Source organism: Delphinapterus leucas, chromosome 4 (genome assembly GCF_059928025.1).
Source record: "Delphinapterus leucas isolate spDelLeu-1000000601 "Yukka" chromosome 4, BTC_Dleu_Yukka2, whole genome shotgun sequence".
NCBI classification, from domain to species: Eukaryota; Metazoa; Chordata; class Mammalia; order Artiodactyla; family Monodontidae; genus Delphinapterus; species Delphinapterus leucas.
In genome coordinates, this window is record NC_143132.1 from 40,702,209 (window position 1) to 40,716,801 (window position 14,593).

The following is a 14,593-nucleotide window of genomic DNA, read 5'->3' on the forward strand; positions in this document are numbered from 1 at the left end:
CTGAAATTCTTCAGGTATTTAAAGGTAATATCTCAGCTTTTTTTAACCTTTCAAATCTGTACGTATTTTATGTTACTGTATAGCAGTCGCAGTCTTCATGGTGTGTTTTTTTTCACTTTTATTATGTACTTTCTATTTCTTTAAAATACCATCTTACCATACTTGAATTTCCAGTTCAGTTCACCGAGATTTCCATCCTACAGTTACCTGCTATCTCTCTGTTAGATACCTTTGGAGTCAGTCACCCTTCCTTTCTGATGAGTAGCAACTAAAATACTTTTTGCCCCCATTCCATCTTTAGGAACACATAGTTCTGGTATATATATTTCCTTTGTCTTTTTTCATATCTGACTAGTCTAGCTTCTGAGATTGAACTTACTTTTAAGGAAGTCCCTCTCTTCTTCCATCTTAACATGACCTCCTTTTATTTATTTACTTTAACTCTTCCACTGTTACTTTAATTGAAAGTTTATCATCTTTTTAAAACAAATTTAATTCTTCTTGAGACTAAGCAAACCTGGTACCTAAAGTTAGTTTTTGAGGCATAGGCCTTTTAAAAGTTTCCCTTTTGGCTTTGACTTTGTAATAATTCCATTGAGCTTTTCTTCTTCCTCATCCTAGGAAAGTGATTTATGCCCTAAACAATAAAGAACCTTGACCCTTCTTTATCTCTGCACTTAATAAAATCCACTGGACATCTTCACTGAACTCAGATAAAATCTTGACATCTATAGCTTTGATTAAATTTGTGTACATATCAATCTCAGAAGTTACTAGAGATTATATTATGACAGTGACTCTAGAAGCCTTTGGACAAGTGACATGAATATAAGAGCTGTTCTCTGAGAACAAAATTAAGAGGGACAGAATTAAGTCAGCTGATCTAAGACTAATATTAACAATTTAAAGTCTAGACATTAACACACTAGTGTGCTAAGACCCATATGGAACTTAACCAGCTTTTCAGTTTAATCCTCTGGCTTGTAGTCTTTGTTGAGAAACCAGACAGAAGGAACAAAAAGGATTTCCACCTACTAATATCTAAAAAACCTATATGGCTAATGGACATTTAAAAAAGTCAATAATATAATTATTGCCTCAGCCACACCTGTAATACCATCTGTGGCCAGGCTATGCTAATTTTTTTTTAATTGAAGTATAGTTGATTTACAATATTGTGTTAATTTCAGATGTGCAGCATAATGATTCATTATTTTTGCAGATTATATTCCATTATAGGTCATTACAAGATAATGGGTATAATTCCTTGTGCTTTATGGTATATTCTGTTGCTTATCTCTTTTATATATAGCAGCTTGTATCTTTTAATCACACACCCCTAATTTGTCCCTCCCCCCTTCCCATTCCCCTTTGGTAACTACGAGTTTGTTTTCTATATTTGTGAGTCTGTTTCTGTTTTGCATATACATTCATTTGTATTATTTTTTAGATTCCACATATTTCATATAGTATTTGTCTTTCACATGTTTCACCAAGCATAATATTCTCTAGGTCCATCCATGTTGCTGCAAATGGCAGTATTTTTTAATTTTTTTGTGGCTGATATTGCATTGTATATATATGCCACATCTTAATTCATTTATCTCTTGATGGGCACTTGGGTTGCTTCCATGTCTTGGCTATTGTAAATAGTGCTACTGTGAACATCAGGGCACATGTATCTTCGAATTAATGTTTTTGTGGTTTTTCCATATATATACCCAGAAGTGGAATTGCTAGGTCATATGGTATTTCTATTTTTAGTTTTTTAAGGAACCTCCATACTGTTTTCCACAGTGGCTACACCGATTTACATTCCCACCAATAGTGTAGAAGGGTTCCCCTTTCTCCATATCCTCTCCAACATTTGTTATCTGTAGACTTTTTGATGATAGCCATTCTGACAGGTGTGAGGTGATACCTAATTGTGGTTTTGATTTGCATTTCTCTTATAATTAGCGATATTGAGCATCTTTTCATGTGCCTGTTAGCCATCTGTATGTCTTCTTTGGGAAAATGTCTTTTCAGGTCTTCTGCTCATTTTTTGATTGGATTTTTTTTTCTAATTGAGTTGTATGAGCTGTTTGTATATTTTGGATATTAACCCCTTGGTCGCATCATTTGCATATATTTTCTCCCATTCCGTAGGTTTTTTTCCTTTTGTCGATGGTTTCCTTTGCTGTGCAAAAGCTTTTAAGTTTAGGTCCCATTTGTTTATTTTTGCTTTTATTTCTTTTGCCTTAGTGGCCATGCTAAATTGAAGTCAGATTTAGATTTTTGCTTAGCCCATGCTAGTTAAGACATTATCATGTGCACACACATCTGTGGATATCACCAGCTGCAGGCAAACGAAGATATTTGTTCACCCAACATGTTCATTTGATATTCATATACATTTCCTTATATTTGGGGTTCCCTTGTCTGTGTGCCAATTTTAATGTTTATACAGGGAGCATTTAGTATATTATTCTCTCTAGTGAGTTTGAAATCAAAGAAAAAATTGCCGGGTACCAAAACTGATCTAAAGCCTTTAAAATGAGCCTACTACTTACCTTTGGACCTACTTAAGAGAAAAGTTGGGTCTTTAAGTTGATACTCAGGCAGCCACAGGGAGGACTCTGGCCAGCCTCATACCATATGGATGCAATATACTCAAGAAGGGAGATGAGAGTCTTCTGGGAGTGATACTTTTCACTGGTTTTCCACCAATGCTCTTTTTCTGTTCCAGGGTGTTATTTCTGATCTCACATTGTATTTAGTTGTTATTTCTCCTTAGTCTGTTCTATTCTGTAACAGTTCTTCTGTTTTTCCTTTCATGACCTTAACATGTTTGAAGAGTACTGATCAATTTTTTTGGTAGAATATCCTACAGTTTGGGTTTGTTTGATGATTTCTCATGATTGGAATGAGTTTATGCATTTTTGGCAAAAGTACCACAAAAATGCTTTTGTATTTCTTGGGGCTTCATATCAAGAGATTTATGATAATAATATGCTTTATTACTTATTAGTGATATTACCTTGATGGCTTTGTTAAGTTTGTGTCCGTGGGGTTTCTCCACTCTAAAGTTGCTGTCTGTTTGTAGTTGATAACCGTCTTGCGGGAGATGCTTTGAAACTGCAAATCCTGCATCTCCTCAAACTTTTCACCCACTAATATTAGCATTGTTCCATGGATCTTGTCTGCAACATTCATTGCTGTGTACAGTATTTGCCTAATGGTGATTCTCTATTTCTCTCTTTTGTTCTATGTTTATTAATTAGTCTTCTTCTGTGAGGAAGAGCTGTCTCTTACACTTACTGATTAATTTGATTATTTGTAGGGACTCATGGATATTTATCTGGTTTTATGGATTAAAGTCCAGTACTACCATCATTTATTTTGTTGCTCAAATTGTTCTAGCTTTAACTGCTCGGAGCACCTTCAGGTTGGCTCCCATGTTCTAATATTCCATCACTGTTTCAGCATTTCATTACTTAGTCCTATCTAGTTATTTTCCCTGTTCCATCCCTGCCGGAGGAGGGCTTGAGCAGCCCAAGTTCCTTGTGCCTGAGGAGCCCCAAGTTCCTCATATTGGAGAATAGTGTTTAGAAACCAAGATTTGGGCCCTAAGTGTGTATGTTGGTACTGAGGTGTCATTGCTCTGTGGCCCTCTCAATGGACAGAGCTAGGAAATTATATATATATATATAGTAGGTATATTACAAATGAATAACCTAATCATAGTGAAAGCGGGTGGGGAAAAGGCTAACTTAATGTTTCTTACAATGTTTATTTTAGGTATTTAGAAGATTAACAAATTTATTCAGTGCATAGATTGGCATGTATTATAGGCATTTTTTGAAGCTCTTAGAATGGAAGGTAGTTGTGATGTGGCTAATCACATACGATAATGGCCATGGTTTGTAAATCAGATTTTAAAAGTGGGTGGATTCACTGTAAACAAGTAACGAAATTAACATTAGTGAACAGCTCCACTGACACCTGTGAAGCCTTTGATATAAATAATGAAAGTTGATGCCAATGGGAGGTTTCAGGTAGGAAAATGACAGGGATGTGAATGGCCAGCTAACAGAAGTAAAGTCATGTGTGATAACTATGTTAATGATCTAGTCTATTATTACCTGGATTTAGAAATCAAGAGGATTGTTTGCTCAGTGACAAACTAGTGTTTGGTAGTCTTCATTGTTACATTAGAAAAAAGGAGAATTCAGTTAAGAAACAGATAATCATATTTTAGTCAATCACTTTATATGACATTTTAGGGGTTCCTAGACTGCTACGTTTGTATTATTTTTATACATTTGTGTATTAGGTAGCTCTGGCTGCCATAACAAAATATCACAGACTTGGCAGCTTAAACAATAGAAATTTATTTTCTCAGTTCTTGAGGCTAGAAGTCTGAGATCAGGGTGCCAGCATGGTTGAGTTCGGGCAAAGACGCTCTTCCTGGCTTGCAGGCTGCTGCCTTCTCTCTGTGGCCTCACCATCGCCTTTCCTCAGTGCATGCATGTAGAGGGACAGAAAGATCTCTCCTCTCTTGCTCTTGTTATAAGGCCACCAATACTATCTGATTAGGACCCCTTCCTTATCACATCATTTAACCTAAATTACTTCCTAAGAGTCCTATTTCCAGATACTGTCACACTGGGGTTAAGACTTCAATACATGAACTTTAGGGGGACACATTTTAGTCTGTAGTAATTTGGATGATGTTCGTAAGTAAAGAATGTAATTATACAGCAGTTCTTTACATAGTAATAGTAAAAACTGTTACTTATTAGAATACCAAAGAAAATGACAAATGTAAGATGTGTTGCTCACCGCACAGTGACCTGGTAGAGCACATTCAGATTATGATGTCATGGTTATCAGCTCTCATTACCTGAGTGCTTATGATAACAGTTATAATGCAGGAGAAAACTTTCAAAGTAAAAAGATAGTGTAATGTATACTTTTACATATTTTAAGGAAAATATTTAAAAAGTGGTGTTATAGTGAATGTTATAGTGAATTATTAGTGTCTGGCATGACATTAAACAGTATAAGAAGATACAGTCAGCCCTCTGTATCTGTAGGTTCCACATCTGTGGATTCAACCAACTGTGGATCAAAAATAGTTGGAAAAAAAATTCCAGAAAGTTCCAAAACACAAAACTTGAATTTGCTATGCGCTAGCAACTATTTACATAGTATTTACATTGTATTAGGTATTATAAGTAATCTAGAGATGATTTAAAGTATACGAGAGGATGTGTGTAGGTTATATGCAAATACATTATTTATATAAAGGACTTGAACATCTGCAGATTTTGGTATGGGGTGGGGGATCCTGGAACCAATCCTCCACAGATACTGAGGGCCAACTGTATGTAAATTTCAGCCAGTTTTGTTTATGTCCCTTAAAGGGTATTGTGGGAAACCTACTGGAGGTGTCTTGCACAAGTACTTTTATTGTGTTAGGTTTGGGCTCAGCTGGATCAGGCAGAGTATTAATAGCCGAATCTTGGTGAATGAGGGAAGCTACAATGAGAACAGAACCTGAGAAAGTAGAAAGCTTCTCTTCTAAGGAGATAAACCCAGCCCATAAATAGGAAGTGCATAAGGTTGTAAGTAGAAATGTATTAGGGCAAACTATTTCGGATTAAAGGTAGAAAAAATGTGAGTCTGTTAGTACCTGTTTTTTATGTGGCACCAGAATCGTGGTGTGGGGGCCAAAAAGAGGCAATAAAGGTGGTCAGACACTTCAGTGAAGAGAAAATTTAAAGCCAGGAAACTACCATTTATCTAACCTTCTTCTCCTTCTTCTTCTTCTTCTTTTTTTTTTTTTCTGCCTGTGGTGGTTTGGAAAAATTTGTCCTACTTGGAGTCATCATAGTTACTAGTAGTTTTTACTTCCCAGCTAGTAAGGACTACTAGATATAGAAGGGGGATACAAGTTCACAGAGCTAATACTCTCTAGCTTTCTTCTTTATCCATACATGTTCCTAGAAACATTGGAGACATGCTAGACACCTGGTAATGCAATTTGGAATTGTCAAACAAGTGTGAAGTGTCTGGGATTTTACCTAAGGTAGATTGCCACAGTTTCACAAATGCTGGCCCAAAACATGAAACTCCTGGATCAGAGATAGCAGACTCTGTTACTCATGGCACAGCAAGCAGCATGTGCTTCAAGTTCATGATGGTTCCAATTGCCCCTCAAGTGTCACAAAGGTGATGTGAATGGCCCAGGTGGATCCTGAGCTCATAGTAAGTTTATATCACAGCTTACGAACCCCAAGCTTAGGGAGTCCTAATCTTTTATAATGGTCTGCAAGCATACCTGCCTGACCTTTGCTCCAGAGAGACACCATTGCTTTGGGCAGGGGCATCATGGATATCATCTCTATTTTTCAAGGCTGTTCCCTGTAAACATCTTTGAAAGGATGAAGGCAGTCAGGGCCTCTTTTAAAAAACTGTGGAAATACAAGAGACTCATGGAAAATTATCTCCAACAGGAAGTGATTAGTATGAAAAGTCCTTGAGCTCTGAATGTTCTTGGCTTTTCTACTCTGCTCTAGTTTTACCAGCTTTTAAATCAGGAGTTGGCAGACTTTTTCTGTAAAGGGTCAGATATTAAATATTCTAGACTTTGTGAGCCATATGATTTCTGTCACAACTACTCAACCTGTTGTAGCAGGAAAGCAGCCATAGATAATATGTAAATGGATGAACCTGGTTATGTTCCAATAAGACTTTATGGACATTGAAATTTGAATTTCATGTGATTTTCATACATCACAAAATGTTTTTTTCAACCATTTGAAAATGTAACATCCATTTCTTAGCTTGTAGGTCATGCAAAAATGTGTAGCAGGCTGAATTTGGCCTATATGCCATAGTTTGCCAACCTGTTTTATAAGATGAATTTCTAGAATATAATAGTTTTAATACAGCAGTCTTGCATATGAGATATCATAATTAACATTTTATAGCAATTGATAGTTCTAAAATGTTTTCTCATAAATTATTCCCAATTTAGCTTCAGAGTAAATCTGCAAGATAAGCATTATTATCTCCATTTTATGGTGAGGCAACTACTGCATAGAGAAGGAAGATGACATACCCAATTCATAAAACTAGTTAAGTGACAGAGCCAAGACTGATCATATTCTGTATTCTTTTCTCCTCAGTATGGTACAGTTTAAACTTTCCTAATCAGAGTATCACACCACTATAATACTCATTTGTTGCCGGAATGTTTAGAGTTCAGTCTTGTAAATATTAATGGTAATAATAATGCATGCTCTTTTCTAATTTTCTTTATTACTATAGTCTACTGTCTAGCTATTTTAATATTTGATAATTGGCATTTTGACAAAAACTAGATATGGGATGTAAAGGCATTTGTTACAACATTTGGCAGCTGAACTGTGTGGTCATTTATATACTATATTTCTTTTCCACATTTTCAAATAATAGTTCATTTTATTTTCAGATGTATACCATGAAACTAAACAATAAAGAACTTTTTCCCCTTCCTAAATCATGTGTTCATGCTGAACTAATATTTTAATTTATCTGGTATAATTTAATTTATCCAAATTTAACATTTTCTCTAATAATGTATTTTTTGGATTGCTTCCCTATCAGGTGGTTGAAGATTATGCTGGAAGATGGCAGGTCCCTTTGCCACAGCTTCAGGTTCTTCAGACTGCACTTTGCTGTTTTACATCAGCCAGTGCATCATTCCCAGATGAATGTGAGCACGTACAATATGTTTTGAGTAGCCTTGCTTTGTAAGTACTCTTTACTTCTTACGAAAGTATTTTCTTGATATATTTGAGAACTGGTTTTTGATTATTTCTCTGCAGAAGAAATCTTTCCTAAAGTCTTCCCTCAAAAAGATTTCTATTTCTTCATTTAAGTGTTTAGGTTTAATTTTGAACATTTAACCACAATTTTACTTTTAGCTTTAGAGTTAAGTGGAATTGTTATATAGATTCTTAGGTTTACTACTAGCACTTTCCTTTCCTTTTTAATTCCCCAGATTCCCTTGGCAAACTTTAATGGTAAATCCCAGCAGCAGTTGAAGCCATCATAGTTAGCAGAGGGATCTTAAATCGGGCCAGAAAGAGGTTAGGAAACTTTGGTTTTTAAAAATACTTGTAAAGGACTTCGAGTTAAAGATCACAAACTGAGCACTTGTATTTATCGTTTTTGCCCTCCTAGATCCTACTAAAATAGTAAAGAAGTAAAAGAGGGAAATACAGTGAAAAGAAAATAGAGAAGAGTCATCAGTGAATGAAAAGATTTCAACAATTTTCTTTGGGAAAGAAAACAGATAGAGGAGTGTCTTTGAAACATGTCAGAGCAAGTCACAACTTAATTTTCTTTTTTTTTGTTGTTCCTCACATTACACTCACATCACATTAGTGGGTTTGAATTCATTTATCAACATTACAAAATACAATAGAAAATATCAGAGTGTGTCTCATGGGATAAGTATTATTTTGTAAAACTCCTGTTTTATATATTTATTTTTATGTATGTGTATACTTTATTATTTGTAAAACATTTTTTGAAACTGTGGGTAGCATATAAAACAAAATTATCCTCTGCCTTATAAGATAGGAGAAAGACTATCTGTCCTGCCTCCTTCCCCTTGGAATCCTAGGGAGGTGTAGAATTTGAACATTATAGGTAAGAAATAGAGAGTAGGGAATGAGATACTTTGGGAGAATACAGATAAAGGAGTTAATTGCAGTTTTTCCATTCAGGCCATTCACTAGACCCTAGGGCCTGGGTAGGGTGGGGAAACAGCATTGATACTTTCTTTTTTTCTCTAATGAAATTAAATGACTTTGGAGCAGTGACCTTTGTATTCTGGCAATTAAGGGTTCTTCTTGAGACAGCTACCTAATCACTTAATTACCCTAAAGAAAAACTTACCAGTTACCAAACTCTAGACATGCTCACAGGGCTCCCAATTAAACTGCTTGTGGCTTTATTCTGAGATATTAATGGATATTCAAGAATCATCAGACATTTGGGGAATGCCTTCAACATGAAAAAAATACAATGAAAACAAACTAAAAAAAAAATTCTGGAAGAAATACAGTTAATGTTGAAAACAAAAAATTTAAAAGAGAAATGTAGAATCTATAATTAGCATTTTCAGAGAGAGTTGAGAAGATTTGTAGGACATTAAAACATCAACATATCATGCTGTGTGAAAGGAATAAAGAGATACCAAAAATGAGTTTGTGGAAATTAAAAATATGTGATGGTTAAAATTTAAAATTCTGTAGGAAAGTTGCAACGTAAAGTTGAAAAAATAATCCGGAATGTAAAACAAAACCAAAGTGAAGGAATGCTCAGAAGAACACTGATACAGTGACTTCATGTAGGAGGTTCATTATTTAACTAGCTGAAGTTCAGAAAAAGAATTTAGAGAATATATGTTGGAGGAAATTATCAAATAAATATATAATAAAAGAATTTCCCAGAAATAAAAGTCATAAACTTCCAGACTGAAAGAGCCCAAGAAGTGCTCAGCACAATGAATATAAAAAATACTCAGCTAAATACATCATTTTGCAATTTGAAAATAACAAGAATGAAAAAGCAGACTTGAACACCGTCTAGAGAGAAAAAACTAGGTCACCTACAAAGGAACAAACATCAGATTGATGTTTGTTGATATATTCTACCACCCAACAGTGGGTGGTAGAATATAATGAATCAATGTCTCTGAAGTTTTGAAGAGAAATTATTTTCAGTGTAGAATTTTATACTCATTCAAACTGTCAGTGAAGTGTGAGAGTAGAAACAATATTTCCAGGCATGTCAGGACCTAGGAGATTGATTTGTCCACATTCTCTTTCTTGGGAAGTTATTAGAGAATGTACTCCAGAAAAATGGGGTATAATATAAAAAGACCAGATGACAATGGATCTAGAAAACAGTAGCTTTTACTTAAGATAGACAGAAGAGAAGTTCCAGGGTCGCTGCTAAATAGTAGGTCTTACAGATATGTCACCTCCAAGAGGGGAATATCCAGTAAAAATGGAGACTTGAAACTAACCTTGAGACTTTGGAACCATTTAAGGTAGTGATAAAAGTACACAAGGCAAAGGAAATAAAAAAGCAATTAGAAAAAATAATCTGAACAGGAAATGACACAGAGTCATAACAAACTACTTAGATATGCACTGAATGTTACTTATATATAGTTTTCTTCATGTAAATGATGCTTATTGACTTCAAACTTTTAAAGCACAAAAATAATTATAATTACAGAACGGAGGAGAATTATTAACCTTTCAATATAAGACTATTTGATGGAAATTGCAAGTTGAAAGTGAAGGACAAGGGCACTAATACCCTTTCTTAAAATTCTTATTTTACAAAATGGAGTGTCAGTACATGAAACCGTAAATAAAGGTGTAACTAAAGTTACAAAGATAAATAATAGAGGAAATAATAGTGAATGACTGTTGGGAGGATGTACTTGTGTGAGGAGTTTAATTCTCTTCTATCACAGCAGGAAGTTAGGAGATAATATTTAAAATTGGTAAATCAAGAAATACTAGCAGAGCTTATTATCACCAGCTATTAAAAATACTGAAAGTTGTTAATTCTGGGTAATTGGCAGTGAGAGAGTGTTGAAACCTTTCTATACACTTAGCATTTTTAAATATTGAAGATGTGTAAATTTAATATATGTGAACTTTTATGTTTTTTTGATTTACATACATGCATAAAAATTTTAAAGAGTGCATGTACATTGTGCTTCTTTAAAAATTTATATATATTTAAAGTTATAGAAGCTATGTGAAGTGATGGATATGTTAACCAGCTTAATTGTGGTGATCATTTCACTATGTATCAATTTGTATACCTTAAATATATACAGTTTCTATTTGTTAATTATACCCTAGTAAAGCTGAAAAAAAATTGTGGGAGGGGAAGAGTTTAGAATATAACGTTATTTAGACTTGTAAGAGCACAGAAGTTTTAAAAATATATGTATTATTTTTAAAAAATAGATTTATTTTTGCAATGCCTAAATGAATATGGGAAGTATTAGGACTTCTTGATTATAATTGACAAATCCTACCCAGCCTAGTTTAAACAAAAAAAGAAGGGCTTGGAGGGATTTATTAGATAACTAAATCATGGAAAAGCAAGGACTAGAGCTAGTTTCAGGATTTTCCGAATCTAGAGAATAAAATATCTAGAATTATTCTCTTCCTTTCCATCATTCCTTTTTTGGCTTCATTCTCTCAGGGCTGTTGACAATTCTTGGATTAAGTTTACTTTATTAACCAAGGGAGAAGAAACCCTCTGCTCCCACTTCTATTCCCCAAAATATTTTGGGAACTCAGGCCTGTCTGAGGTTATGTGCCCATTGCTTAAACTAATCACTCTGTTGAGAAGAGTATGGTAAGATTTTTGGCTATCTGATAGCAAGCCCACCTCATGGCTAGGGGAAAGGAGAATACTACATTGGCAGCCCTGTGAGGACCATAGAAATGTTGGAGGGATAAGCAGTTTCCTCAAGAAGTGAATGTGGTAGTGTGAAGGAGAGCTGGCTAAGTAGACAAAAGTAATGGATGTCACTACAAAGAATATTTTTATATGATATTTTGAAAGCTACTGAAGCAGCTTCAATTATTCTCTGCTGATTTCTGAGGAAAATAAATAAGTATTGAAAGAAATACATTATTTGTAAGCAAGAAGCATTGTTCTTGATTCAGTGCCCATTTGGATATTTCCCCCTTTTCATCTGTATAATCTTGTTAACTTTTGTGTTGTAATGTGAAAATGTTTTTAAGGCTTTCAAAAGTAAATTAAGTCATTTGTTGACTTACGTTTCACTGCTTGCTAGCTTTTTTTTTTTTTTTAACTACTGCTCATGAAAAGAATAATGTATTAAGCAAAGGTAAATCTTATCTAAGATGGACAGCGCTAGGCAAAAGAAAGTAAATTATCTTAGTGGTTTGTTAAATGGTAATGTTTCTTATAAAGAAAACTTTCTGCATTATTTGAATTTACTTTAGTGGAAAAGATAATTGTACTTTTAATACCAGAAGAAAAATGGGGAAATGGCCATATGGTGGTGCCATTGAAAGCGTTAGTGAGTCTGGAACAGTGTTCTAGTTTATTGAAATATTTAAGCTAGAAAATTCTTCTAACAATTATTCCATAATCATTCATTCATTCATTCTGTAAATCTCTGTGCTTGGTTCTAGAGGTAAAATAGAAAATAAGATTGGTGAGTCCTTGTTTTAAAGACCTTACAGAGCTAAAAGATATTACACAAGAGGCTCCACTAGTACGTATTGTTAAGTATGAAAGAATTACAGGGTACAGCGAGAGAGTTTAACAGGGGACCTTTCCCTGTCAGGGAAAATTTGCTCGGTGAACTAAAACTTGAGCTGAGCTCTGAAGGGATGATGGGAGTAAATTAGATGAAGGAGCAAAAGAGACTCCTAGGAATGGCAAACAGAATGTTCAAGGTGCCTGGACAGGATATCAGGTTATTAATGGATTTCGTTATAACTCATATCTATTTGTAGAATTGTTTATGATATATATAGTGTATTTTAAAAGTTTTATTCACTTAAAAAATATATAGGTGAGCTAAAGAAGTAATGTTTATAACATTCTGTCTCATGCTAATATGCATATGTGTAATATATGCATATAAAATATATGTTAAACATAAAACTACTATATTCTCTGGTAGTTTTGTCTGGTCTGTATATCTACCTTCGTAAAATCCTATACCCACCTTGTAAATTAATACGTATGTGAAGATCTGCCTTCTGTAGACTGGGAGATTCTAAAAACTACACTTTTTCCAAGATGTTCTTTACAGAGAAGGAAACTGGATTCTGTTTTTATTCATACCTGAGTGTTTTTTTAAAGTTTATGGAAATGAATAGTTATGTAGAGAATTGTCTTAAATTGATTAATTATAATTTTACCTGGGTTGACTCTCCTTGTAAGCTGTATTTTCTAAAGAAATGAAGATTTTGCTGTGTATGTATGTATGTGTTGGCACTAAAAAGGACCTCAAATTAATTCCTTTTTTATAGATAAGAAAACTGAGGCCTGAGAAGTTAGGGGGCTTTTGCAAATTCAAGTTATTTAGTTCTGAGTGTTTATTTTTCCTGTTGTTTTCTTGTTTTAGATCGGTTAAATACTGATTTCTAAGTTTTCCAGGTAGAGCAAAGCCAAACACCCTGAAACTAAGCAGACCTTCAGGCAGAGAACATAGACTTTGTAAGTTTTACATAAAAGCAAGCTTTAATGCTGCCTTTCTAGCCTCTTAGCCAGGCGGAAAGTAAATGTTCATAGATTTCAGCAGTCCAGGCAGGGTTCAGTAATGGAAGTAGTAATTTGCCTGGCAGCCATTAGGTCCACAAGGACCCACATAGTCCACTGGAGGAGGAAACTAGTTCAGCTAGTAGCATTTAGTATATGCAGTGGCAAACACTAAAAGTATATATGTCAAGTTGCATAGGGAGAGAAGACCAAAGGGCCTTCTTTTTCATGGAACTAAGTGGGTATACTCAGCCTTTTGTTTAGAGTGACTAGACAATCATGGGCCACACATATTACATGAGAGATCAGTGACCCTTTCTGATTATGTTGCTGAATTTTACCATATTTCATAGAATTTGTGCCTAATTTCAGTCTCTACTATATTAAACCATGTTTTATTTGATTACATTTATAACTTAAGTCCAGGCTTCAACTAATTTAGGAGACAGCCTAGAAATCAGAGGAAGAAAGACTAATTCTAAAGTACCATTTTTTTTCAGTGGTGCCAGGCCCCACAAAAGGTGTTAGTCTTGTAGGCCCCAATTAGTACGTATATCCTTTCTCTACAAGATGTAACAACTCTTATTACTTCCTGACTCTTCAATTATTTTTTTTTGAATTTTATTTTATTTATTTTTTTATACAGCAGGTTCTTATTAGTCATCCATTTTATACACATCAGTGTATACATGCCAATCCCAATCTCCCAATTCATCACACCACCACCACCACCAGCCCTGCTGCTTTCCCTGCTTGGTGTCCATACGTTTGTTCTCTATAACTGTATCTTAATTTCTGCCCTGCACACCGCTTCACCTGTACCATTTTTCTAGGTTCCACATATATGCATTAATATATGATATTTGTTTTTCTCGTTCTAACTTACTTCACTCTGTATGACAGTTTCTAGGTTCATCCGTGTCTCTACAAATGACCCAGTTTCGTTCCTTTTTATGGCTGAGTGATATTCCATTGTATATATGTACCACATCTTCTTTATCTATTTGTCTGTCAGTGGGCATTTAGGTTGCTTCCATGACCTGGCTGTTGTAAATAGTGCTGCAGTGAACATTGGGGTGCATGTATCCTTTTGAGTTATAGTTTTCTCTGAGTATATGCCCAGTAGTGGGGTTGCTGGCTCGTAGGGTAATTCAATTTTTAGTTTTTTAAGGAACCTCCATACTGTTCTCCATAGTGGCTATATCAGTTTATACATTCCCACCAACACTGCAAGAGGGTTCCCTTTTGTCCACACCCTCTCCAGCATTTGTTGTTC

The 14,593-nt window shown here is 34.7% G+C and overlaps 1 protein-coding gene across 4 annotated transcripts in view; it reads left to right on the top strand.

Annotated features, from left to right (window-relative positions):
• The window catches only part of ZNF654 (zinc finger protein 654), a 91,409-nt gene that overhangs the window by 14,417 nt on the left and 62,399 nt on the right, over positions 1-14,593 (top strand). For all 4 annotated transcript variants that reach the window (XM_022580533.3, XM_089910399.1, XM_022580674.3 and 1 more), the window contains exon 2: positions 7,636-7,781. In XM_022580533.3, the coding sequence (XP_022436241.1) occupies positions 7,636-7,781 (146 nt within the window). The remainder of the gene's footprint in view (positions 1-7,635; positions 7,782-14,593) is intronic.